This window comes from Rutidosis leptorrhynchoides, chromosome 8 (genome assembly GCF_046630445.1).
Source record: "Rutidosis leptorrhynchoides isolate AG116_Rl617_1_P2 chromosome 8, CSIRO_AGI_Rlap_v1, whole genome shotgun sequence".
Lineage (NCBI taxonomy): Eukaryota > Viridiplantae > Streptophyta > Magnoliopsida > Asterales > Asteraceae > Rutidosis > Rutidosis leptorrhynchoides.
In genome coordinates this window covers 55,612,985-55,638,137 of record NC_092340.1, presented here as the reverse complement: position 1 = coordinate 55,638,137, position 25,153 = coordinate 55,612,985, and the positions used below count along the sequence as shown (strand labels likewise).

The 25,153-nt window shown below is 34.3% G+C and overlaps 2 protein-coding genes and 1 long non-coding RNA gene across 3 annotated transcripts; 2 read left to right on the top strand and 1 right to left on the bottom strand.

Annotated features, from left to right (window-relative positions):
• The first annotated feature begins 12,860 nt into the window (after positions 1–12,860).
• On the top strand, positions 12,861–13,766 carry LOC139861409 (uncharacterized). The gene is made up of 3 exons (XR_011763752.1): positions 12,861–13,082; positions 13,335–13,572; positions 13,726–13,766. It is a non-coding gene; the product is annotated as an uncharacterized lncRNA (long non-coding RNA).
• Positions 13,767–13,850: 84 nt separating this feature from the next.
• Positions 13,851–15,512, top strand: LOC139862882 (ribonuclease MRP protein subunit POP4). Its single transcript, XM_071851515.1, has 6 exons — positions 13,851–13,923; positions 14,011–14,255; positions 14,331–14,399; positions 14,492–14,550; positions 14,684–14,785; positions 14,904–15,512. The coding sequence occupies exons 2-6, from the start codon at positions 14,071–14,073 to the stop codon at positions 14,999–15,001; spliced, it is 513 nt and encodes a 170-aa protein (XP_071707616.1). The 5' UTR covers positions 13,851–13,923; positions 14,011–14,070; the 3' UTR covers positions 15,002–15,512.
• A 4,081-nt stretch (positions 15,513–19,593) lies between these two features.
• LOC139862172 (cytokinin riboside 5'-monophosphate phosphoribohydrolase LOG3) lies at positions 19,594–24,930 on the bottom strand. Its single transcript, XM_071850733.1, has 7 exons — positions 24,604–24,930; positions 23,959–24,056; positions 23,716–23,746; positions 22,696–22,795; positions 20,250–20,320; positions 20,000–20,143; positions 19,594–19,916 (listed from the first exon to the last, which is right to left on the bottom strand). The coding sequence occupies exons 1-7, from the start codon at positions 24,721–24,723 to the stop codon at positions 19,824–19,826; spliced, it is 657 nt and encodes a 218-aa protein (XP_071706834.1). The 5' UTR covers positions 24,724–24,930; the 3' UTR covers positions 19,594–19,823.
• Between the last annotated feature and the right edge of the window lie 223 nt (positions 24,931–25,153).

Sequence of the window (25,153 nt, the reverse complement as noted above, 5' to 3'; positions counted from 1 at the left end):
TTCATTATCAGCTGATTTTCTTTTTCGAGGATTTTTATCCTTTGAACCAATTGGTCTTCCACGTTTCTGACGTGGCAAAGATTCATGAGTGACGTTATTGCCAGCTTTTGGAATTTCAATTCGAGCTGGAGTATTTACTGCTGGTATATATGATTTTGTCACCGTTTTTGTATCTGTAAATGCATCAGGCAATTGATTTGCAAGTTCTTGTATATGCATTATCTTTTGAACTTCTGTCTCGCATTCTTTTGTGCGAGGATCAAGATACTTTAATTGAGGTTCACACCATGAAACATCATTTTCTTTATTTTTCATTTCTCCCCCTAATCTAGGGAACAATGTTTCATTAAAATGACAATCAGCAAAACGTGCTGTAAAAACATCACCTGTCATAGGTTCAATATACCTTAATATTGAAGATGTTTCATATCCAACATATATTCCCAACCTCCTTTGAGGACCCATTTTTGTACGTTGTGGTGTCGCAATTGGAACATACACTGCACAACCAAATGTTCTAAGATGGGAAATATTTGGCTCTTGACCAAAAGCAAGTTGTAGGGGGGAATATTTATGACTTGCACTTGGTCTGATGCGAATCAATGCAGCAGCATGTAAAATTGCATGACCCCATATAGATACAGGGAGTTTTGTTCTCATTATCAATGGTCTAGCGATTAACTGTAAACGTTTAATCAATGACTCGGCTAAACCATTTTGTGTATGCACATGAGCAACAGAATGTTCAACAACAATTCCTATAGACATGCAATAGTCATTAAATGCTTGAGATGTAAATTCACCAGCATTATCAAGTCTCACCCTTTTAATGGTGTAATCAGGAAAATGAGCTCTTAATTTAATAATTTGGGCAAGAAATTTTGCAAATGCCACATTACGGCTTGATAACAGACAAACATGAGACCATCTGCTAGATGCGTCTATTAGAACCATGAAATATCTAAATGGTCCACATGGTGGATGAATTGGTCCACATATATCACCTTGAATTCTTTCAAGAAACATTGGTGATTCTTTCTCAACCTTAAGTGGTGAGGGTCTAGTTATCAATTTTCCAAGAGAGCAAGATGTACATGGAACCATTGTATCATGATGGATTTTTCTATCCTTTAGTGGATGTCCATGAGTACATTCAATAATCCTTTTCATCATTGTTGATCCTGGATGGCCTAATCTGTTATGCCATAAACTGAATACACCAGGATCAATATATTTTTCGTTAACTACCATATGTATTTCTGGTACATTTATATGTGTATAATGTAATCCAGAACTAAGTCTTGGCAGTTTTTCAACCACATGACTCTTGTCAGTGATACTTAAATATTTCTCATTTTCTGTTGTCACTGACTGATAATCATACCCGTTAAGGTATATGTCGGAGAAACTCAATAAATTTCTGCTTGACTTGGGAGAAAATAAGGCATCATTTATTAAAAATTTTGTACCATTTGGTAGTATGAAATTTGCCTTTCCTATCCCTTTTATCAAGTTAGCAGGTCCTGATATTGTATGTATAGTTCCTTCCGTTGGTTTTAGATCAATAAAATATTTCTCGGATTTAAGTATAGTGTGTGTAGTTCCACTGTCTGCTATACAGAGATCTCCACCACTTGATTGATGTTGTATTCCAGCAAAATTCATATTGAACTTCATATATAAGAAATAAATAGTGAGTACATTAATATTACACAATATTTTAAACGCAAATAGATAGTACTGAAACATTTAGCAAACATAATGACAAAGACAGACGATATTAAATCGTTTATTTTTCAAAAGACACACAACTTAAACATTCAAGAAATCTTCATATAAATCAGATGGTTTCTCAGTGACTGTTGGATCGACGTTATTCACAAAGTTTACTTCCTTTTCTTTATCTTTCAGCGAATCCTGATACATCTTAACAAGATGTTTAGATGTTCGGCAAGTATTAGCCCAGTGGCCCATTCTACCACATCTGTAGCAAGATTCTTCAGAATTTTTAGAAGAATTTTCTTCAACATCTTGTTTAATGGGCTTGTTTTGTGGTTGATATTTATATTTTCGTGGATTACTATTTCTTTGACCACCACGGCCACGACCACGACCACGTCCACGCCCATTACCATTACCATAAGGATGGTTTCTACCATAGTTATGGCTTTTGGCATGATGATGGTGATGGTTATTATAACCACGACCTTGCCCGCGTCCTTGTCCCTGTTTATAATTATTTGCAGTATTTGCTTCAGGGATTGCAAGTGTACCAGTAGGACGGGATTGCTGATTTTTCATTAATAGCTCATCATTTTGCTCTGCAACTAAGAGATATGAATTAAGTTCAGGATATGTTTTGAACTTTAGCATTCTCAAATTTCTTTGCACTGTGATGTTTGCAGCATTCATTGTGGAGAAAGTTTTCTCCATCATGTCTGCATCACTAATTTCATGTCCACAGAATTTAAGTTGTGAACATGTATTATACAGAGCTGAGCTGTATTCATTTACTTTCTTAAAGTCTTGGAACCTTAATGTTCTCCATTGTTCCATTGCAGCTGGAAGTAAAATTTCTCTTTGATTATTGAATCTGCTTTTGAGACCTTCCCATAAAACATGGGGATCTTCTACAGTCACATAATTATTTTGTAAGCATTCATCAATATGTTGATGAATAAAGCAACATGCCGTAGCTTGTTCTTTTTCAGAACAAGTGTTGTTTTCATTTATGGTTTCAAGAATGCCCATTGATTTAAGATGCATTTTTACTTTTATAACCCATGGCATGTAGTTGTTTCCAGTTGATTCTAAAGGAGTAAATTTAAGCTTTTCCAGATTCGACATTTTCTATTATCAAAAATTAAAACAAACATCATGATAAATTAGAGTCAATTTATATTCATAAGTATATAAACATTAAACATAAATTTAATATAACATAAATGATAAGTAGGTGACACTGTCGACCATGTGTAAGCAATCATAAATAAATGTTATATAACAAAAATATAAATATTAGTAAACATAAATGAAAATTTGGCGACAGTGTCGACCATATATTTTTTCAGGTGGTATAACCGACCTATATCATTCTGGTGGTATAACCGACCATATATCATTTTGGTGGTATAACCGACCATATATCATTTTGGTGGTATAACCGACCATATATCATTTTGGTGGCAGAGCCAACCATATTTAGTATTAAGATTATCGTGCTGATAACGTGTTATAATTCAGTAGGCTTATAACTACCTTTAGTGGTTTGATTCTTGATGTTATAATTCAGTAGGCTTATAACTACCTTTAGTGGTTTGATTCTTGATGTTATAATTCAGTAGGCTTATAACTACCTTTAGTGGTTTGATTCTTGATGTTATAATTCAGTAGGCTTATAACTACCTTTAGTGATTTGATTCTTGATTAAGAATACTAATAATGAAGTGTAAGAACAAAGATGATAATGGAGAAAGAAAGAAACACTTTGTAAGTGTGTGAAATGGTGCAAGTTTAATGCTTGCATTCATGAGTATTTATAGCCTAAAATCTCAATATAAAAATACATACTTTGTGTACCAAAATTGACTATATGTATACACCAAAATTGACTATCCATATCTATATTATTATTATTATTATAACAATTAAAAGGTTGTAATCCCTTTTTTTTTTTTTTTTTAACCAATGATAGTTGTTATGTTCTATTTGACATCGACCCTCTTCCCTATATAAATATTCAAATTCGAAAACTTGTTCAATTATAGCAATAGGTCTCTTAACTCTAACATAACTATTAATAAAAAATAAAAAAATAAAAACAAAAAGGTAAGAAGTTTTAATAAGGAAAAATGAAAAAAAGAAAAGAAAAGAAGCTAGTATTCATGAGCCTTTTCCTAATAGTATAAAAGAAAAACATGAAAAAATAAAAACAAAAAGTTCAAAAATTTTAGCAAGGGAAAACCGGAAAAATATAAAAATATAAAAAATTACTATTCACGAGTCTTTCCTTTCTCAATAGTATAAAATTCACCGAGTCTCCCTAATAGTAGAAAGGGTAATGTGATCTTAGGCTATGCTTGGTTTCTATAAACTAATGAGAAATTGAATGATAATGAGAATAAGGAATGAAAATGGCATTATCATTATTTTTGATGGGCTTGATTCAGAAGATATAATGTGAAATGAAAAAAAAAAAAAAAAAAACAGTTATTCTAAAAGAATAATTTTATACGAGTATTTTTATAAGGTACATTAGAGTTTACACCTAAATCCCTATATTTTAAGATTTTCACGTCTTATGTTTTACTTGAAAAATGACAAAATAGATAAAACAAAATACATTCGTTCAAACGGGTTTTTTAAAAACGAGAATGAAATTGATCGTCTACATACAAATCCATTGACACAAAACTAGGAAGTTATGCCCAACGAAATCATCAACTGAAAATATATACTCTTCGGCTCCGTCCAATTTTAATATTTCGAGTTTGATCCGAATGAAACCGGATCAAAACCTGAAATAATAAAAATATAAGAATTATGAATCCGACCGTGTATCTTAGTTTTAGGTCAATTCCTCCTCAATCATTGGTTTTCTCAATTCTACACGAACTGTCCTTACTCCTACATGAAACATGTTAATTGGAGAACTAGAAAGAACAAAAATAACATGTAAATTAAATAATTAATCTATTAAATCGAGCTTAAAAAATTACTAGGCTATATAAGCTGGAGCAACTTAGCCCATACATTTAAGCCCAATTTTGCATTTTAGCCCATACAATTCAACCCAAATATAGTGTTGATGGAAATAGGGCTTATCACCAAAATACCCATTTTTTTAAAGCTTGTTGACTGACAGCCCTAAAAAAAAAAAGTTTGACAATTTGCCCTCGCAAGGCGCAAGACACCTTGCGTCTATGCGACCTTGCGACTTTGCGACCTTGCGTTAAAGGCAAACGCAACAAACAGCCTTGCGTCCATGTGTTTTGCGTCTTGCGCCTTGTGTCTTATCCCGATAAGATTTTCATGATTTCGTGGATAAGATTTTGTACGATTTTTGTACTATTACGGATAACACTTTATTTCTTTCTTTGTTCTTATATCTGAAACTACATTCTGCACAGTTTCATTTTCACTTCATTTCCACATAAATCATATAATTTCAAGCGTCATTAAGGTAAGTTTTCACCATTTTTTCTCTTGTTGTTTTAAATAATGAGTTGTAGTGATAATGAAACCTTTGTTATTCATATATGTTGTGGTGGTTCTTTTCAATTTATTAATAACTTACCTATGTATTTGCCTCTAGATTGTTTTAGAACACGATTAAAACTCCCAGTTGCTCCCCAAAAACCTATTACTCGAAGAATATTGTTAAAAATGTTCTTAGAAAAATTAATTTGCCACCTAATGCTCCTATTTCAATGAGATATATTGTCGATAATCTTGTTTTTGATATTACTGATGATTATGAAGACTTTCGTGATTTTCTACAACATGCAATATCAAATGCTCCTATTGATATTTACATTGTCGACAAAGTTACAATGCATCAACTCCCAGAAAAGTTACAATCATTGCAAATCCTACCAATACACAGTGTCCATCAAAACCTACCAACACACGATGTCCAACAAAACCTACCAACAAGCGAGGCCCAAACAAACCTCCAGACACCCAATTTGGAAGAAGCACGACCTGAAGTACCACCTCCAAACACAGAAGAGTTTGATTTCTTCAACTATGGCGTTGAGAACGTATATAAAATTAAAAAAACAGATCACCCTTTTCAATCAGTTGTCGCGTCTAGTGATTCGGAGGAAGAAAATGACAGAGAAGATCAAGATGAAGATGAAGAAAAGGAAGAAAAAAAGGATGTATTCTGAAATATGCCACTTTTATTGAGTGAGCATGACCAAGAGACTGAATCTGAATCTATGAGCCAAATAACAACCAGTTATAAAGTATCCGATTTGATTAAAGTTCGACGGACCTTTTTAAACAAGGATGATTTTGTAAACCGCCTATACACAAAATGTCTTGAAGAAAACTTCCAAATTAAGCATGTAAAGTCAGACAAATCTCGATTCACCGCTAAATGCATGTTGCCAAATTGTTAGTGGAAATGTAGTGCATACAAAATACGCCACACTGACAACTTCATCGTAAAGAAATTGCATGACGTACACACATGTTCACGTACCCAAATTATGGGAAATAATAAACATGCAACCAAAAAGGTGCTAGGAAGTATTCTGATGGAATCGTTCAAAGCTGCAAATCGAGACTATAAACCAAAAGATATACGTGATGACGTTGGCAACCGTTTTCGGGTGAGCATTTCTTACAATCAAGCATGGAGAGCCAAGTGTCATGCAATAGAGATGCTCCGTGTCAGTATGGATGACTCGTTCCGAATGCTTTCCATTTATCTTCATAACATTAAGATTCATAACCCAGGAAGCATGACAAATGTGGTGACTGACAATGAAAATAGATTCGTGATGTGTTACATGTCTTTTGGCGCAGTTGTAAGTATCACTCATCCTAAAATTGTTTTATCTTAAACTAATAGCAATCTCATTTGATTTGTTTGCGTGCAGATTCGATCATTTGTCCAAAATGTTCGCCCTATTATCATCGTTGATGGTGCACATTTGAAAGCTGGATACTTGGGTACAAATTTAGTTGCTGTTGCAATGGATGCCAATAACGGAATTTTGCCATTGGCTTATGGAATTGGTGAAGGCGAGACAAACGAGGTTTGGTCATGGTTTTTTGGCAATCTAAGAGATCATTTAGAGAGTTGTGGTATGAGTAATCGCATGTCAGAGATTACCTTTATTTCGGATCGTGCTCCTTCAATAGCACATGGTATTTCAAATGTGTTTCCTGAGGCCTTTCACTCTTTTTGCGCACGTCATCTATTCATGAACATAAAAACGATGTCCAACAAATTCAAATATTTTGAATGGCACTATTGGAAAATGGTTAAGGCTTATCGTTAAAAAAAAAAAAAAAAAAAAAAAAAACTTTTTACTCATTGGCCGGAGGTCCACTCGGAAGCAATCTCTTTATTCGTCGAATAGAGAGAGGGATGACTTTCTCTACTTTTTGGGTAGAGAAAGGACTTGTTTCTATTTTCGGATAGGGGAATGATTGTCTACATCTCACCTCCCTCATACACCACTCATTGTGGTATTGGGTTTTGTTGCTGTTGTTGTTGTTGTTGTTTGTCAGATTTTCAAGATCATGTTAGTGTATTTGAACGAAGATTAAAAGCATCTCACAAGTATCTAAATGACGTTGGTTTCAACAAATGGTCCAGAAGTCAAGCTGATCATGTTAGGTATGCATACCTTACTAGCAACAGTGTAGAGTCTATTAACGCTCTATCCAAACATGCTCGCAAACTACCAGTTTGCATGTTATTGGAATTTTTTCGCGCTTCAATACAGGATTGGTTTTTCAAACATCACAACAAAGCAGTTAGTCTTACTTCAATGGTTACTCCATATGTTGAACGTAAATTAGGTCAGAGGACGAACAAATCAAGAAGATGGCAAGCATTTCCATCGACAAACAATCTAATAGAGGTGCGTGACGGAAGGAAAAACGGCCTCGTTAATCTAGAAGATAGAACTTGTACATGTGGGCAATGGCAATTATCAGGCATACCTTGCGGACATGTAATTGCAGCAGCACGACTCTTCGGAGTGGAATATGTAACATGTTATGTATCACATTGGTTCTTGTCTCAAACTTATGTAAATACATATTCCGAACACATCCTTCCTTTGCCCCATCGATCCGAATGGTCGGATCCAGGACCCAAGATCTTGAAAATTTTAAACCCCCCTATTCAAAAGAAAAGAGCACCTGGACGCCCAAAAAGTACCGATCGGATTCCATCTCAAGGTGAAGAAATTGAAAAGAGAGTAAGAACATGTACTCGTTGCAAGCAAGCAGGTCACAACCGAACAACATGTAGCGCTTCTTATGACCTAACCGGTGAATCTACTTCTCAGAGGGTTAAAAAAAACAGCATCAAAATCAAAGTCAAAGTCGAAAGAGAAAGTCGAACCTTCGCAAGCTTATCAGTCTCAATTTTATCAAACGTACGATTTAGACCAGAATTAGTTAGTTCATGTTTTAGTTTGTTGTTTACCAGTCTCATTTTGTTGTTTATGTTTTGTCTTTAGTGTAAAATTAATGTTTACTAGTTTAAATCTGTGTTACGGAAAGTTTTTGTGCTATTGTAAGGACGCAATAACACAAATACACAACTTGCGTTGGACGCAAGGACGCAAGACGCAAAGATATAAGCAGACGCAAGGTCGCAAGAAATAACTTGCGTCTGTCATTCAACCAGACGCATGAACGCAAAATACAACTTGCGTATGCCATTTAAAAGACGCAAGGACGCAATATACAACTTGCGTCTGACAAATAACCAGAAGCAAGGACGAAAAAAATGCCTTGCGTCTGTCCCAGAGGTTTTACATTCAAAAATTACATGTATAATAATAATAATTACATCTACAAGTTAACTACTTAACAACCTTTGGGTCCTTTGGTTCCTCTGGTGGTGGTGGTTCCTGTGTGTCAAAGCGTGCACGGAAGAATGTTCTTGTCATTCGAACCCTATAGTCCTTAGCAGCCTTTTTAGGGTCTCCAATGTTGTCAATCTGATCCCAACCAAAAACTATCCTCTCCATATGAAGGCAGACCCAAACACCACAATCACCATGGCCACCACTCTGCATTGGCACATACGGTGCATCCTCGATCATCAACTCGACATCTTCTTTGTTCTCATAATAGTCAACAATTTGTGAGTCCTGCTTCTTGTTAAAGTAATCAATAGCCTTCAAATATATCGGCAAGTTGTCTGACAAGTTTTTGAAGACAGCGTCGAGTTGACCTTTTGACAAACAACCCTTTAAACTATCATAGACAAATACTCTCTGTTCATCTAAGTTCAAAGAGAGTAGTATAAAATGCTCAGGATCTAAAAAATGAACTGGAATCAAAATCTGCAACAAAAGAAACATAAAAGATCAATAAGCAAGGACGCAAGGTTGACCTTGCGACCCACGCAAAGACGCAAGGTTGAACTTGCGACAGGCGCAAGGACGCAAAATGGACCTTGCGAGCAGACGCAAGGTTGATTTTGCGTCCGTTGTCAAGACGCAAGGATAAGCTTGCGAGGGTCGCAAGGACGCAAGAAAGAGTTTGCGAACGGACGCAAGGACGCAAGATCTATCTTGCGTCTATTACAGTTTACTCAAAATGGATAGTTTATATAAAAAAAAAGGACTAACCTTATCACATTCAGCCCAGTATGTATAAAGATCATCACTACCATCCCCAAGACCAATCAAATACATATAATCTGGGGGATTGGATTTAATGACCCCCTCTGCTTCAGGATTAGATGTATCCCCCTTCTCCTCCTCATTTTGAGTGTCATCATCATAAAAGGACTTGAATTTCTCCAGTTGATTGAGGAAACCCAATGGCATAATCATCCATCGAGAACTACATGTATAATCTGCAATCGAAAACTGAGGACTCGAGGACATCTGGCTAGCTCGGGGCAGAAATCTCTGCCGAAATCTCAACAGGAAGGTAGCCCATCCATCAATATGCTATAATCAGATCAAGTTGATTATGAATGTTAAAAAGCTAAAAACAAAACAAAACATGCATAAGTTTATAATTATTAACAAACTTATTATGTTTTCCAAATAACCAGAAAATGCTATTCCCAATAAACGTTTCCAAAACTCAGTATCAAGGAAGAGGAAGGTTTCATTTTGGAAAATGAACATGCAACGCGTATCTTGCTTATTGAGGATCAGTCCTTTCAAATCTTTTGCTGGCCCCACGTGTTTCCTTTGATCTCTCCATGCATTAGGTGGTGGTGGTTGCAAAGTTCCTTGATCGTTTACTAATTTATCAACCATGGACCAATTCTCCTCCTCACTAACCCAATCATTTTCCTTCCTTTTTCTCTTCTTTTCCTTTTTCAAAAAAAAAAAAAAAAAAAAAAATTAGTAATCAACACGCAAAGACGCAAGAATTGTCTTGCGTCTGTGTAATCAAGACGCAAACACGCAAGCTAAGTCTTGCGTCCAAGAAAGAAAAACACGCAAAGACGCAAGGTAATTATTGCGTCCAACAATGAAGAAGACGCAAAGACGCAAGGTGATCCTTGCGTCATTCACTAACCTCATTCTGGTCTGCTTGTTTTTCTGCTTCATTAACCAATGGCAAATCAACTCCTTGCTCAATCTCCTCAGACACCAGAGCCACGTTCTCATCTTGTTTATCAACAGCTTTTTCAGTAGGCTTTTCAGTTTTCATTGGCAACACATTCTCAGCTTCTTTAGTCCCTTGATGAGAAACTTTCAGCCTTTTTACTCTAGAAGCTACTTCGTCAGACAACTGTATAATATCTATGAGTCAGCAATCATACGCAAGGACGCAAGATATATCTTGCGTAAACAAAGACGCAAAACGCAAGGACTTATAAACATCAGGCGCAAGGACGCAAGGAAAACATTGCGTTTGGTGAATGTTACAGACATACATTCTCCAATGGTTTTTTGTAGTCCGGTGTTGTGATAGGGGAATTTAAAACATGAGTGGGCCTTCTTTCTCTTTTCCCACGTCTAACAACCCTCGGAGATGTATCATTGTCAGAGAAAGATCGGGGATCCACATATGCATCCTCGTTATCAACATACTATAATGAACAAAATGCAAAAAATAAGACAAGAAGCCATACGCAAGGTCGCAAATAAGTCCTTGCGTCTGAGTTAGGGACGCAAGTAAAACCTGCGCCTAAATTACAAACAAGACGCAAGGACGCAAGAAGGTACTTGCGTCTGATTTAACGTCATGCGCAAGGACGCAAGGAAAACCTTGCGCCAATATAACAGGCAAGACGCAAGGTCGCAAAACAACCTTGCGCCTAGTTTACCTGATGGTGTTCCTGGTGTTCCCGTTCTTTCAAACATTTTTCATGATCATCAAGCTTCTTTTTACAATCAGCCAACTCCTTTTCTTGATCATCCACCCTCTTAGTCAACATATTAACCATACGCAATAATTCCTGCAAATTGTTGCCTTTTTGTGTTGGATGAGGGTCCGAGGTCTGCTCTGACTCCTCCTGCAATAATTCCTTCAAACTGCCACCCAACTCCTCTTCAACTTGATTATCATCTTGTGTATTTTCCTCGTCTTCAACAACCTCTCCTTGAAAGTAAGAGGAACTCTGGATCCACCATTGACAACCTCTCTCTGTCTCAGATGGGTGCAGGGAACGAAAAGGTCTTTTTTTCTTCGGACAATCATCCTGAAATGAACTTATATTAGTAAAAACAAAAGGACGCAAGGACGCAAAAGTCATTTTGCGTCTAGACCCAAGAACGCAAAGAGCATCTTGCGAATAGACGCAAGGACGCAAGAGTAAACTTGCGACACACGCAAGGACGCGAGCATGATTCTTGCGCCTGTAACAAGTATAACCTAGGGACCACACGCAAGGACGCAAGGACATCCTTGCGACATACGCAAGGACGCAAGGTGTATCTTGCGTCCTCTTGCGATACACAAAACTGCTCTGTTCAAACAGAAACTGCTGTATATACACTATATAAAAAGCTCTTGGAGATATTAACTAACCATTATATGTAAAAGTTTTAGGTAGTCAGACACTGTAAAGGTTTCAGCAGATGAACGCTTCCAAAATAATGCTCTTGCTACTCCATCCTTATCAGTTTTGGTTGCAAAACTCTTAATGGTACGACGGTATGCCTCGAGGATCCAAATCTTAAATGCCCACATAAAACCAGCCAAAGTGTAAGCCTTTCCACCCCCACTCTCTAATTGGCTTTCTCGAACCTCAAAACCTTCGCTCACCGCTGAGTAAGTAGCATCCCAAATACGAGACCCCCATGGGTACGCGTTCACCTTATTGAAATCTTCAACCAACCATAGAAACTGTTTACTAACCACATGTTGCCCCTGCTTCCCCATAAACGCTCTCTCTACGATCAAAATTATAGCTAGTCGAACAATATCATCGTCACTAACCTTGGGAACCTTTACATCACCTTGTTTTTTGATAAGGATGTTTTGTATATCACTAACCAAAATGTTGCTGGCATCGGGACGCTCTGGAAAACAACGCCGTCTAATGGGTGCGGTCTTAGATTCATAATTTCTAAAAACTTTGTTTTAGCACATAAATCTAAGAACTATGAAGTAGATCGAATAATATAACATAGATCTAAGAAATCTAACCTGTTCTTGAGACATAGTGAACGATGATGGTGATTCGATGATGTTGGTGGCGTAGAAGCTTGCTTGTACTCGGGAAGATCGAAGATGGAAGGATGAAGAAGATCTAGTAACGATGAAGATGTGAGGAGGATGACGTGAGGATGATGATGAAGATTTTGCGAGTGATTTGCCAGTGTTTGGAGAATGTAAGAAATCTTGATAACGATCTTGCGAATGACGAGCGAAAGGGAACCAGAGAGGAGTTTGCGTATGTGTGTGGTTGTAAGGGAACAGTGAACGCAAACTGATCATTTAACTAGTTCTTTTAGGGAAACACGCAAGGTAGCAACGTCGCAAGGTCGCAAAGATGCAAGGTCGCAAGGACGCAAGGTGTCTTGCGCCTTGCAAGGGCAAATTGTCAAACTTTTTTTTTTTTTTTAGGACTGTCAGTCAACAAGTTAAAAAAAAAAAAAAAAAAAAAAAAAAAAGCCCATTTTGGGAAATAATATCATATTTTAAGTTTTACTCCGATATTTCAGGTTTTAAGATACAGTATTAGAAACTGCAATTGGTAGGCAAATACTCAAATTCTAAGGTTTTCATTCGAATTCGCCTTTGAATTTTAAAGCAGTTGATTTGGCGTTCATGTTAAAGACCTAAACACTTCAACTTCATGTAATTTTGTAGATTGAATTTTTAATTTTCCAGCCGGCGTAACCTCATCTCCGAAACCCTAGTAGACACACACCTTTGCTCTAAACCCTAATTAAATACTTCTGTTTCAGGTAACTTCGTATTCTTTATTTCCTGCTAGAACTTTGTAATTAAACGAACAGGTTTTTTTTTTTTTTTTTTTTTTTTTTTTTTTTTTTTTTTGTGTGTAATTGATACCTGATTCTGTTTCTCCTTTTCAATGCACTTTGATAATAGTGAAATCCCTAAATGTGTGTATGCTGATAACTGTTTGTATATGTAATTGCTGAAATATGTGTATGCTGAAATCTCTAATTTTTAATATGTAATGTTGTGGTATGTAGATATAGTGAAATATTTGTATGAATACTGCAATGAGTACAAACAACATTAATCCTTCGAACCCTGCATTCGAGGCAATAGCACGAAGAGAAGCTCACGCGCTTCAGTTACAACAACAAAAGAACAATAATAACCGATTTATACAAAATAACAAACTTGAAGCCTCTCCTAATTTGAAACGTACGAATCCGAACAATTCAACGTCAACAAATGCTGCTGCAAATGTACCTTCCAAGAAAGGTGAATGTTTTGTTTCTTCATCATTTGTTTTTGTATCTAAAATGGGTTAACTCAATGATGTATGATCTGTTTAATAGATGAACTATTTTATTACTTACTTATAGTTGCGAAAAAGTAATATCATGGTATATTGACTTTTTTTAGTGTTTACAGGTAAATATTCTTTCTCGGGTCAACCATCCACACGAGGTACAACTCTTGTTTTATTACCCTCAAAATTAACAAATCTGTAATTTGTTTGGTAACACGTATTCGCTTAAAACTGATCATACAGATACAGAAAGTTATCATCCTATATATAATCCGCTCTCCCACCCTGTACACGAGAAGCTAGCATTGCCAAATCCCGAGGCACGTTTATCTTATACTTTATTTGTATCATGCTTATTTTTTTGTTCTAGTTGGATGATTATTTCGGTTTGCTATAAACTTGTTTAGGGAAATGTAGCGGACAAGATTTTGCACGAAATTTTGCAAAGCGGCGAGTCTTCTCATTACATGCAAGGAACTAGACGATTGAAAATTGATAATCGGATTCATCTTGATAATAAAGTACAAGAACGCAACCTGTCTGGCATTGCAATAGAGGCTTTACAAAGCCACTCAAAGAGATCGAAAAAACACATGTCTATGAAACAACACAAAAAATGTGGATCTTTGGATCTTCCTAAAGACCTCTGCAAGTAAGTTTTTCTAATTGATTGTCCCAATTTGGCTGACAAGTTTGTTGAGATGTTTTTGTATGTGTTTTGTTGTAGATTTGAAAAGTTTAAACCGATGCATGAAATGTGGAAAAACTACATAACTGAACTTATAAAGAGTGTTGGGTAAGAATTACCTTTTCGCCATTTTGTTTAACTTCTTGTTATTAATGTCTTGAAATGGTTTAATATTGTTAAACTTATGATGAATCTTTCAGGACTAGTCAAATGGCTCAGTGTCTTCTTGGTGCGGATCTACACGGTGCCCATATTCTAGGTTAAATTTGTTGTACCCTGTCTCTTTATGTGAAATGATATTTACTGTTTGTAGCTTTTTAAGTTTTTTGAAAGTGTTAACTAAATTGAATTAACGTGTTATGTTTATTTATTTATTTATTTATTTATTGCAGTTGCAGACTGTAAGATGGCTGCTTTCAAGGGAGTGAGTGGAATCATGATACGCGAAACTGCAGAGACATTTGGAATAATAACCAAAGACGATAAATTTAAAGGTAATGATTTTATGTTTAATAAATTTGAGATGATTTGAGTTAAAGGGTAGTATATATGAGTTGTGTTATTATGTTAAATTAATTAAATTGAAATTTATTTATATTGCATATATGTCAGTTGTGCTCAAGAAGATTTCTGTATTTATGCTCCAAGTTGATTGCTGGAAGATCACACTACATGGAGATAAGCTCACTTCCCGAAAAGTCGGCCAATGATTCAGATTTTAAATATGCCAGGTCAATTGGTGTATTTTTCAATTTTGGTTAGTTTAATTTTTTAATTATATATAAACCTACCAATTAACCCATTCATATTCATACATTTGTTGATTTATTGATGAGTTTCTATCTCGACCTGAAATACTAACACAATTGAAGTGCGATGAGAATTTGGTAGCGGATATGGGTAATTTAGGTTTAGTTTTAGCAGATTTAGCAGCAGCATGATAGGTTTGGGTTTGTTGAATTCTGTAAATCTATGATCTTTGAGCGGATAGTAGTTGGTCTAGTTTTTCAAACTATTAATGTCGACTATTATTATTGGCAAAAATTGGAGTCATTCGTAAGGCATGTGTCTCTGGCTTTTAAAAGTTGTTAGTTATCGGCTGACTCACTATGTCTCGAAAACTAAGTATGTAAATGTGCAATAGGCGTAAATTCATCGTGAGTTTTAACAAATTCATTAAAGTTGAGCAGTAAGATTGTATTGTACATACTTCATATGTATAAATTTGATGAATTTATTAAATTTAGTTTTAGATTTTATCATTCACAAAGTGCTATAGTATGTTTATAAATTTTGTTTTAGATATCACAAAGTGCTATAAATGAAAAAATTGCACAGTTCGTCACTCATCTTTACTCCAAATTTCAAGTTAGCCACTAATGTTTATTTTGAACATGGTTGATCACTCAAGCATGCAAAAGTTTCATGGTTGATCACTTAAGTATGCAAAAGTTTCATGGTTAGTCACCCTTTCAAATTTCTATCAAAAAAACGTGAGGGTATAATTGTCCACGCACATAAATTTATAAAAATAAAAATAAAAATAAAATCTATATATTCATCACCAAATCTGTTCACGCCTCGTCCTAATTCACTCTCAAATCATTATCTCTGCAATCTTCAATTCATATGTATCTATATTCATTTATATACATACGATCAACTGTGATTTTCATCACCAAATCTGTTCACGCCTCGTCCTAATTCACTCTCAAATCATTATCTCTGCAATCTTCAATTCATATGTATCTATATCCATTTATATACATACGATCAACTGTGATTCGATCTGACAACGTTAAATACGAAATCGAAGCTAGATCTGTGATTTTCGAAAAAGAAACCCGGTTTGACTTTTGTTGACTTTTTAGTGGGTTTTGATTTCGAAGCGTTTTAGTGAAATCTGAAAAATTAGAAAGATCCATCATCATCTCCTGGTCATTTCCTCTAAATTTCATGATTTAATTCGTTTATTTGATCTAGTTTTGAGTTATTTTTGTTAGAAAAAAAGTTGCTTCATAAATCGAATTAGTTTGGCAATTTAAGAATGTTATGTGAAGAACTAGAAATGCAAAAGTGTTAGGTTTGATTTCACGCAGCTTTTAGCAAATTTTCAAGTGCTAATTCGCAGATTTGAGCTAATATTGCTCTATCACCACCGTCAACCACTGTATCGCCGCCATCGCTGTCGGATTCCTCAAAAACACCAAGAACACCTCCTTCGTGCGAAGGAGAAGGTGTTTCCTGCGATTGAGCACGTGTACAAGCAGTGTACGAAGCTATGGGGAAGAAAGATCTGGTACAGCAGCGAAACAGTAGTTTTTTTTTTTTTTTTAGTGTATATATCGTTTATTTTTGTGTGGTTGGTTCTAGTTGTGTTCTGTTATAGTGATAAGAAGAAAAAGGAAGAATTGTTTAATATTTTGACTTTTTGAGATGATTAGTTCATTCACTACCAGCTCTGATCTGAAGGGTGGTAGTTTTGTTGAAGCTCCCATTCAAGTAGCAAAATCTCAGATGAAGATGAATAGATTTTTATTTTTATAAATTTATTATGTTCGTGACGATTATACCCTCAAGTGTAAAACACATGATAAATTTTTTTTGAAAGAGTGACCAACCATAGAACTTTTGCATACTTGAGTGACTAACCATGTTTAAAAAAAAAACATTAGTGGCTAACATGAAATTTGGAATAAACATTAGTGATCAACGATGTAATTTTTTCGATATAAATTAGATTTTATCATTTGATGAATTTATTAAATTTAGTTTTAGATAGGTCACTGTCTGTTAATATGTTTATATAAATGTAATTATTGGTTTATTTGTTCGACGCATAGTAGACACTTAAAATAAGTGGTGCCATCGTTGGTTTACATATTACATCTCTAGAAAAGCACAGTAGTTGTCAATATAGAGTTGAAAAATTGGGACCATACTAGATCATCATATTGTCCCAAAAAAAAACATGTCATCGGTTTAATCAATTCTTGTCCATTGTTAAAACCTTAACACCAACATTCTACCATATAATATGGTCGAAACTTGTCTACTACAGCTGTATTTGGATCACAAATTTTAGGAGCTTATGAAAATTTACAAATGTAGAGCTTAGTTTTTTAATTAGTTTATGATTTAAAACTTTGTTTGGTAGCATTGAAAAAGTAGAGCTTATGATAAGGTGTAAATTTTACTAACCTCTCTAAAAGTAGAGCTTATGAATGATAGAATTACTAATAATACCCTTTTTATATTGTTTTACATGCTATATGTGGGTCATTTTTAGTGAATTCACACTATAAGGCGCTGCTACTTTATCAAATACTTTTTTTTTAAAAAAAAAGGTTCCTGCAAAAAGTATAAGCTTCTCCTAGCTCTCCTATATATGTAGTCCTTTCTCTTCAATCCATGATATGACAATAACATTTTTATGACAATGACATTTTTATGACAATGACATTTTTATGAAAGTAACTTGAAAATTTGACCTATTTGATGAAAAATCTACCAGCCATTATTAACTCGAACACTTGCAAACACATTTAACTTTCCGATTAGACTCAGGCCATGGTTCGGGTTTACGAGGCAACCCGTCAACCCAAAGATAACTTAGTAAATTTGACCCGTTCGTTCCAAAGTCGAACCACAAACTTATATTAACTCAAAACTCATCAACCTGTTTAATTATTTGGGTTGGGCTTGGGTGAATTGTTTGGGTTTTTGGGATAACCCGACAATCCAATAGTAACCGGTTTAACGTGAAACCAACCCGCAAACTGAGTTTAACAAAAAGCTAACATGTTAACCAATTAAATCGTTTACCTACATGGGTTATGATGATCAAGTTCAGGTTAGGGACATTCGACTTGTCGACCCATTTATCTAGTTATGCCGGGTTAAAGTTAGGTAATTTAGGCCATTCAACTTAACTCGACTCAATTTGTCACCCTTACTCTTGATGTTTAATTTAATGAATCAACATCAAGTATAAGTATTATTATTATTATACAATACTCTTTGCATTGTTTAGTATTCCTTTTTCCATTCTCCATTTTGAATCAAATGTTGGGAATTTGTGAGTCCCTAAATAAGATTTGGTAACCTAGTTATCACCTATTAATAAAAAACGGATTAACAAATGCAAACATGAAAAAAAAAAAAAAAAAAACATGATAAATGCAAGAAATTTAAACGACAAATGAATATAACGTGGTCGTATTCAATATGGTAACCTAGTTATCACCCACTAATAACAAACGGATTAACATAAGCGTACATGAAAAAAAAAGAGATGAAAATGCAAGAAATTTAAATGACAAATGAATGTAACATGGTCTTATTCAATGTTTTCAGTTGGTGTAATTCCCAACTAGAGAGAATTCTTATTAATTTTCAAAGATACAAGGTTTATAATTGAAACTAACAATTAGGAACCTAATCATAGTCAAACTTAAGCTCTAATAAAACTATTTTAAGCTTGTGTGCCACATTCATAATTTATAGCTGTCCTGAGAAATTTATATTCTCATAAATCATGATTTAATGATAAAATCAAGATATATTTCTTAAAATATCACGAGTTACATGAGAAGCAATGATTCTTTCTTAAATTGATGGCTCATCATTTTCTGGTATAAATAGTAATACTGAATATTTTACAAGGTAAAGATTCAAGTGATTTAAGGACAAAATCAAGATAGATAGATAGATATATATATATATATATATATATATATATATATATATACCAAAGGGCCATTGGCCTAGCGGTATCGAGGTGGCTCCTTCAACCTATAGGTTGAGGGTTCGAGTCCTGTGGTGGGCATGTATATATTCGTGTATGAGTGTGTGTTTGCCTTTAAAAAAAAAAGAAAAAAAAAGATATATATTCCTTAAAGTGTCAATATCTTTTACTGTTAATCATCTCAAAGAATGCCCTTTGGGACATTAAGTTACAAAACCCTTAGATTAAGAGAGATTGCAATTTCAATAGCATCAAATATTGTACATCACATTGAATTTAAAGGGAGATAAAAATAAGTGCAAGTTGCCCTAGCGGTATCGAGGTGGCTCCTTCAACCTATAGGTTGAGGGTTCGAGTCCTGTGGTGGGCATGTATATATTCGTGTATGAGTGTGTGTTTGCCTTTAAAAAAAAAAGAAAAAAAAAGATATATATTCCTTAAAGTGTCAATATCTTTTACTGTTAATCATCTCAAAGAATGCCCTTTGGGACATTAAGTTACAAAACCCTTAGATTAAGAGAGATTGCAATTTCAATAGCATCAAATATTGTACATCACATTGAATTTAAAGGGAGATAAAAATAAGTGCAAGTTGCCCACATGTTTTTTTGAGTCTTTTTATCTTAAAAAATTTACAAAAAAAAAAAAAAAAAAAAGAAGACTAATCCCCTTTACATCAAGATTCTAATTAGACCAAAAACCCTTTCAAAGTTAGCACCTTTTTTCACTACCACAAATCTTTTAATCAAAAAAGGCAAAAAGAAAAACACCCACATCTGATTTGGTCATCTAGAAATATCAGAGTCAGTGTACCCAAGTTGTTGCTCCATTTCCCAGCTTAGCTTTGATGCAACTCTTTCATGGCAAGGCACATATTCCTGTTATTAGACAATGAAACAAGGTCAAACAGTTGACTTTCAAGTTGGTTTGACCTCAAAAATTAAAACTTTTGGTGACATACCTCGAGTTTTCGGACCAGAATCTTAGCTGTCGGTGCCAACACAATGATGTGACGAGCACTCGGGCTGATGAAACCTTCCTCCACTGCTGTATCAATGAACGAGAGTAACGAGTTGTAGTATCCATCCACGTTCAACAAACCAACCTGAAAGATTTAGGCTTTTTAATCACTTTCTTAATGTTGGGTTGATCAAAATATATTTACTTGATTCGTAATCTAGGAAAAAAAAATATAAATTCATGCGATTTACCGGCTTATCATGTATGCCTAGTTGAGCCCACGTTATCACTTCAAGTAGCTCTTCAAGAGTGCCATATCCACCTGCATTTCATGTTAAAAAATATAACTTTTTTTTTTTCTTTTTGAAAATTCTAAAGTTTCCATTTTTCTACTCAAGAACTAATTTAAATCTGAACCCATTAATCAGAACACTCCTAATGTACGTCAAGGGTGGTTTGAAGAAATGCTTAGACATCACGTGCACTGGCACAAATCTAAAAATTGTAGTTACGTGTGTCCTTAGTCAAAAGCTCAACAAATTTTGCAAACTTTTGAGCCGTTTACCAATAACACATTTATTATTTATTATACATACAAAGTAAGAAAATATATTATCTCAAATTCACTCGTCTTTCTCTAACTGTCTTAAGATAGCAAAACCAAAGATGGCACCAAAGACATGCCGGTGCCAATGCTGGGATGCAATAACGACGTCCGCATTGGTACAGACCTCAATAGACACTTCTTGTTTGTGTTTTACAAACACATGCCATAAATAGTAAGTCTCAAGTTTTCAAAAGGTGTGGGACTTCAAAAATTTGGTCAAGTGTAGCCATAATTATATTTATATAATTTGCCTTAAATGGGATCAAAGTAGTGATTGAACACTCCAAGATTATAAATGCTACAGAAATAAACTGTCACAAAAATTGCTAATTTATGCAGAAGTAAAGTTATGAAGAGGGGTTTTGACCATAAAGCATCCTTAAAACAGTCACTTTCATAGCACTAGCTAAGTAGCTATACAATTTCTTGATATGATCACAAGGAATCAATAAAGTTGAATGAAATATATAGGGATAGTAAGTATAGTAATCATATAGTCAAAATCACAACTTGACTTGTGTACCGTAAAAAGCAACAAGTAGCTTCTGCATACATTAGTGTAACTCTGTTAATTGCAAAACTAAGAACTCTCTCTCTATTTCATTTTTTGAACATTACTGTATAATAGAACTTTCTTTGTAACCCAGAATCATATTTCTTGATTAGACCACTCCCAACGGTGAGCCATCGGTCCGCCCTCCTTGCACTTCCTCGAGGGCTCCATTGGCAATGGTATGCCCTCACAAGCCCTCACCTCGTCCTCACTTCTCTCGCCCTGCAAGTTTTCTTCCCCAAGACTTCTTCCAGCACGAGGAGATTGTCTCTTTCTTTAATTCTTTGCATTATTTACTTGTACCTCAGCATAAACACCTTGTACCTTATGTATTTAATTAATTTTGTGGGGTATGTGATGAGGATGAAGTATATCATGGTTGGCAATGGTGTGTTATGGGAGTGTTATGGGAGGAAGTGGTGAGAAAGGAGGAGAGAGAAAGCTGATGTGGCGCTGAGGAAGTGCCCATGACGGCGTCATGGTTGGGAGTGGTCTTAGGAATTTGAATGCTAAAGTAAGCAACTTGCTTCATTAGCATCAAATTGAAAGGTCAAAGTCAACTTATTACTAGTCAACTTGCTCTATATTATTGATATGTCAATGATTTACTATATGTCAATTAGTATAGTATTCCCTTTCAGTCAAAATAGGCAACAGTTTACACTGTTGTAAAAGTAGATGCAGCATTAATAAATAAAATTGATATATTTAATTATTATATTATCTCCCAAGCAATGAAGCAAATGCATCCATTAAACACGTATCTTATAAGTTTTGTTAGGAAGATATGTATGTATGTAAACAAACAAGAAAAAGGGAATTATATGTCCATTTTTAACTTATTGGACTACATTAGTTTTTTCTCATCTATAACAACATTTATTTCATGTTCCACAACCATTCTATTATTTTTTTATTATTATATACTCAATAATTATAATATAATTATAAATAAATACAATATAAGTTTTTTGTGGTTAGGGTCCTAAGTTCCTTGGAAGAGGTCTCAAGTTCGAATCTTGTTTGGGAAGAATATTTTCTAAGAATATTTTCTGACAACCCATCAGAGTATGGGGGTCAGATTACTTGCCCTCCCGGGTACCCGAACAGTTCTACCTTTTACCTTTTTTTAAATATAAGTTTTTAAATTATACAATAAATTTAAATTTAATATAATAACACATGCCATCAGACACTATATTGTGGGTCTTCTTCATTGCCCCACCTCTAGTAATATTCACATTTTTAATCATGTGACATAAAGATCCCACATACACTGTATTATAGATGTCAGATATAAACGTCACTAGAATTATATGTTGGGGCGTCCAAAAACGATAAAAAATGATCAAAGGGTATTATGCCGCGTAATACTCTCTTTTCAGATAACCCGAACAGAGAAAAATTCGTTTAATATAGATTTGGGATACACATTTAAATGAAAGAATAAGACAAAAGAGCCATAGATGAATTGTTAATGAGATTTTAGTGAAAGAATATGAGACATAAGACATGTAGTAGCAATGTTTATACTAACCTGGTAATGCAATAAAAGCATCAGAATGTTTTGCCATTTCTGCTTTCCTTTGGTGCATATCTGCCACTGCTTTCACTTCTCCTACTGTTTCACCAGTTAACTGCAAACCAATAATAATAAAAATAACAATATATTATTATTACTCTAAAAAACAGTAAATAAAGAAAACAAAAGGAAAACAATATTCTAGGGAGCAAGAGATTGAAGATTTATTATGATTTGAGTGTTGGACAGTAATTCAATGATGACTGTTGGAGAAATGGTGGACTTCCAATTATATTATTCAATATTTGCAGTACATTTTTTTGTTTTTTTTGTTTTTTACTTTTTTTTTTGTTTTTTTCAGAAAAACAATAATACAAATAAACGATTCGAAAATCAACGGGATAAGCCTAGTCAACAACAAAACAAACAAACAAACTAAACCAAACACATTCATAATTTAAGGCCCCCTGTTTGGCTCACGGAATCCAATGAGATCCGGCAGAATTGAAATTTTCTTTAGACACACGTCGTGTCTAAATTCAATTCCAATTCCGTCATAATCTCATTAGATACAGCCAGAAGCGCTAAATATATATTTATATATACATAATATTTATATATACATATTCAGCAACTAAATGCCAAGTAAGAAAGGTACAAGAGGTAACTGAATCAGGCTGAAAATATCAGGAAATAAATGACTCCAAAAAAGGAAAAAACATTTGAAAGGAAAAAATAGTATACATCCAAGTATCCAACCTACCCCATAAAATAATAATACCATTTAAATACTACAAACAAATGCTCATGAACAAACTAAACTAAGCATCCTCACTAAACTATCTTTAGCACTAATTACAATGATTAATGTTCATTTGGTCCCATGAAAACTAAAAATACAGGATTTGTTTTTTAACTTTCACTTTATAGATACGTATACAGACTTACAGAGTACCCTGTATTCTTAATTATTAATTAATTTTTTCATTTAAAATATGAAAAGGTTAATGACTTTTTATTGCTATTGAAACATACCTCTCGAGGCATGAGAGTTTTGGGAATAACCCTGCAATAGAAGAGAGACAATAACATGACAAAAAGTTAGTTGTAAACTTTTAATCAATGAAAACCCAACAACAAACACATTGATTCTGTTTCTTAATCATTCCTTTTTAGTCTTAATTACAAAAGAAACCTTTACTTTTTACAAGGTCATTATTTATGATTATGATAGTACTAAACACATTTTTTTGTCTATTTCTACTATATTAATTTTACCCAATAACATGGCGACCACCATCATGAACAGCTTGTGAGACCGATCCCATTAAGCCAATGCTACCTCCTCCATAAACCAGATCAATGTTTCTTGAAACCTACAAATAAGAATATTGATTAATGTGAAAACCATGTTTAAAATCCTTATTTTCAGCAAGCTTCTAGGTTTAAAAAAAATGGAGATTTTGACAAAGATTGACATGGGATTCACTATTACAACAAAATATTTATGTCTAAATATTGGTACTATATTTTAGTACAATAATAATATAATAATATAATGTATGTATACTATTTTAAGAACAAAATCTTTACTAAATTAAGAGTATCTCAGTGATATAAAAGCCTATAGAATATATTTGGTAAAGAATTTAGAAAATCATCAACATGCAAAGACAGAGACTTGCAACGGAAGTATAGAACCAAAACCCCACAATCTTGAACAAATCTAGAAAATAAAGATCAAATCTTTATTGTAGATTTAGAACCAAAATCTTGAAAAAGCACACATCTTTATTGTGGGTCTTCAAAAAATTCAAGAAATATGCAAGCAAGTAAAACAAGATTTCAAACAAAAAAAAAAACTTTTTGAAGAAACCCATTTTATAAATTACAAAAAAAAAAGTTATTAAAAATAAAAAATACCAATTCTTTTCCTAGCTCAATAGCAGCATCTTGATAGCTGCTCTTCTTGCCCTGACTACTTCCACAAAAAACACAAATCCTCTTAAACTTGGATACCTTCAATTCACTATCTAACTCCATTTTCAAGACTATCTTTTTCTATTTTTGAACTTTTGGGGGAAAAAATACTTCGAGAAAAAAAAAAAATATCAACTTGAAAGACAAGGATGTGGTCTGTTTTTTCGTAACCTTTCAAGATCAGCCCAAAACAGGTTGTGACAGAAGAGAGCAATTAAAGTGGGTTGGATCAATGGTATAAATTTAAAATCAAAAACATTTTTCAGTGGTTGGGGGTAAAGATTGGCTAGACTACTCTTCTCAACCGGGTTTGTATTTATAGAGTTTCTGGCACGTGAGTGCCCTCCTATTCCATACCCAACGTTGCACGTGTTAGGACCATATAATTATTTTAATTTATTTAATCTATATGAAATTTTTGCTAATTTTATATTCACAATTTATTTATTAGTACACTAATCCTTTTTAGAGGAGGTAACTAGTGAAATTACCC

What these genes read in the sequence shown, in the direction of transcription:
- LOC139862882 (XM_071851515.1), top strand. Translation starts at nt 14,071, where the DNA reads ATGCAAGGAACTAGACGATTGAAAATTGATAATCGGATTCATCTTGAT. An exon ending in GAACTTATAAAGAGTGTTGG is followed by an intron (nt 14,400 to 14,491) that starts GTAAGAATTACC and finishes TGAATCTTTCAG; the next exon opens with GACTAGTCAAATGGCTCAGT. An exon ending in ACACGGTGCCCATATTCTAG is followed by an intron (nt 14,551 to 14,683) that starts GTTAAATTTGTT and finishes TATTTATTGCAG; the next exon opens with TTGCAGACTGTAAGATGGCT.
- LOC139862172 (XM_071850733.1), bottom strand. Translation starts at nt 24,723, where the DNA reads ATGGAGTTAGATAGTGAATTGAAGGTATCCAAGTTTAAGAGGATTTGT. An exon ending in TTGAGCTAGGAAAAGAATTG is followed by an intron (nt 24,057 to 24,603) that starts GTATTTTTTATT and finishes TCTTATTTGTAG; the next exon opens with GTTTCAAGAAACATTGATCT. An exon ending in TAGGCATACATGATAAGCCG is followed by an intron (nt 20,144 to 20,249) that starts GTAAATCGCATG and finishes TAAATCTTTCAG; the next exon opens with GTTGGTTTGTTGAACGTGGA.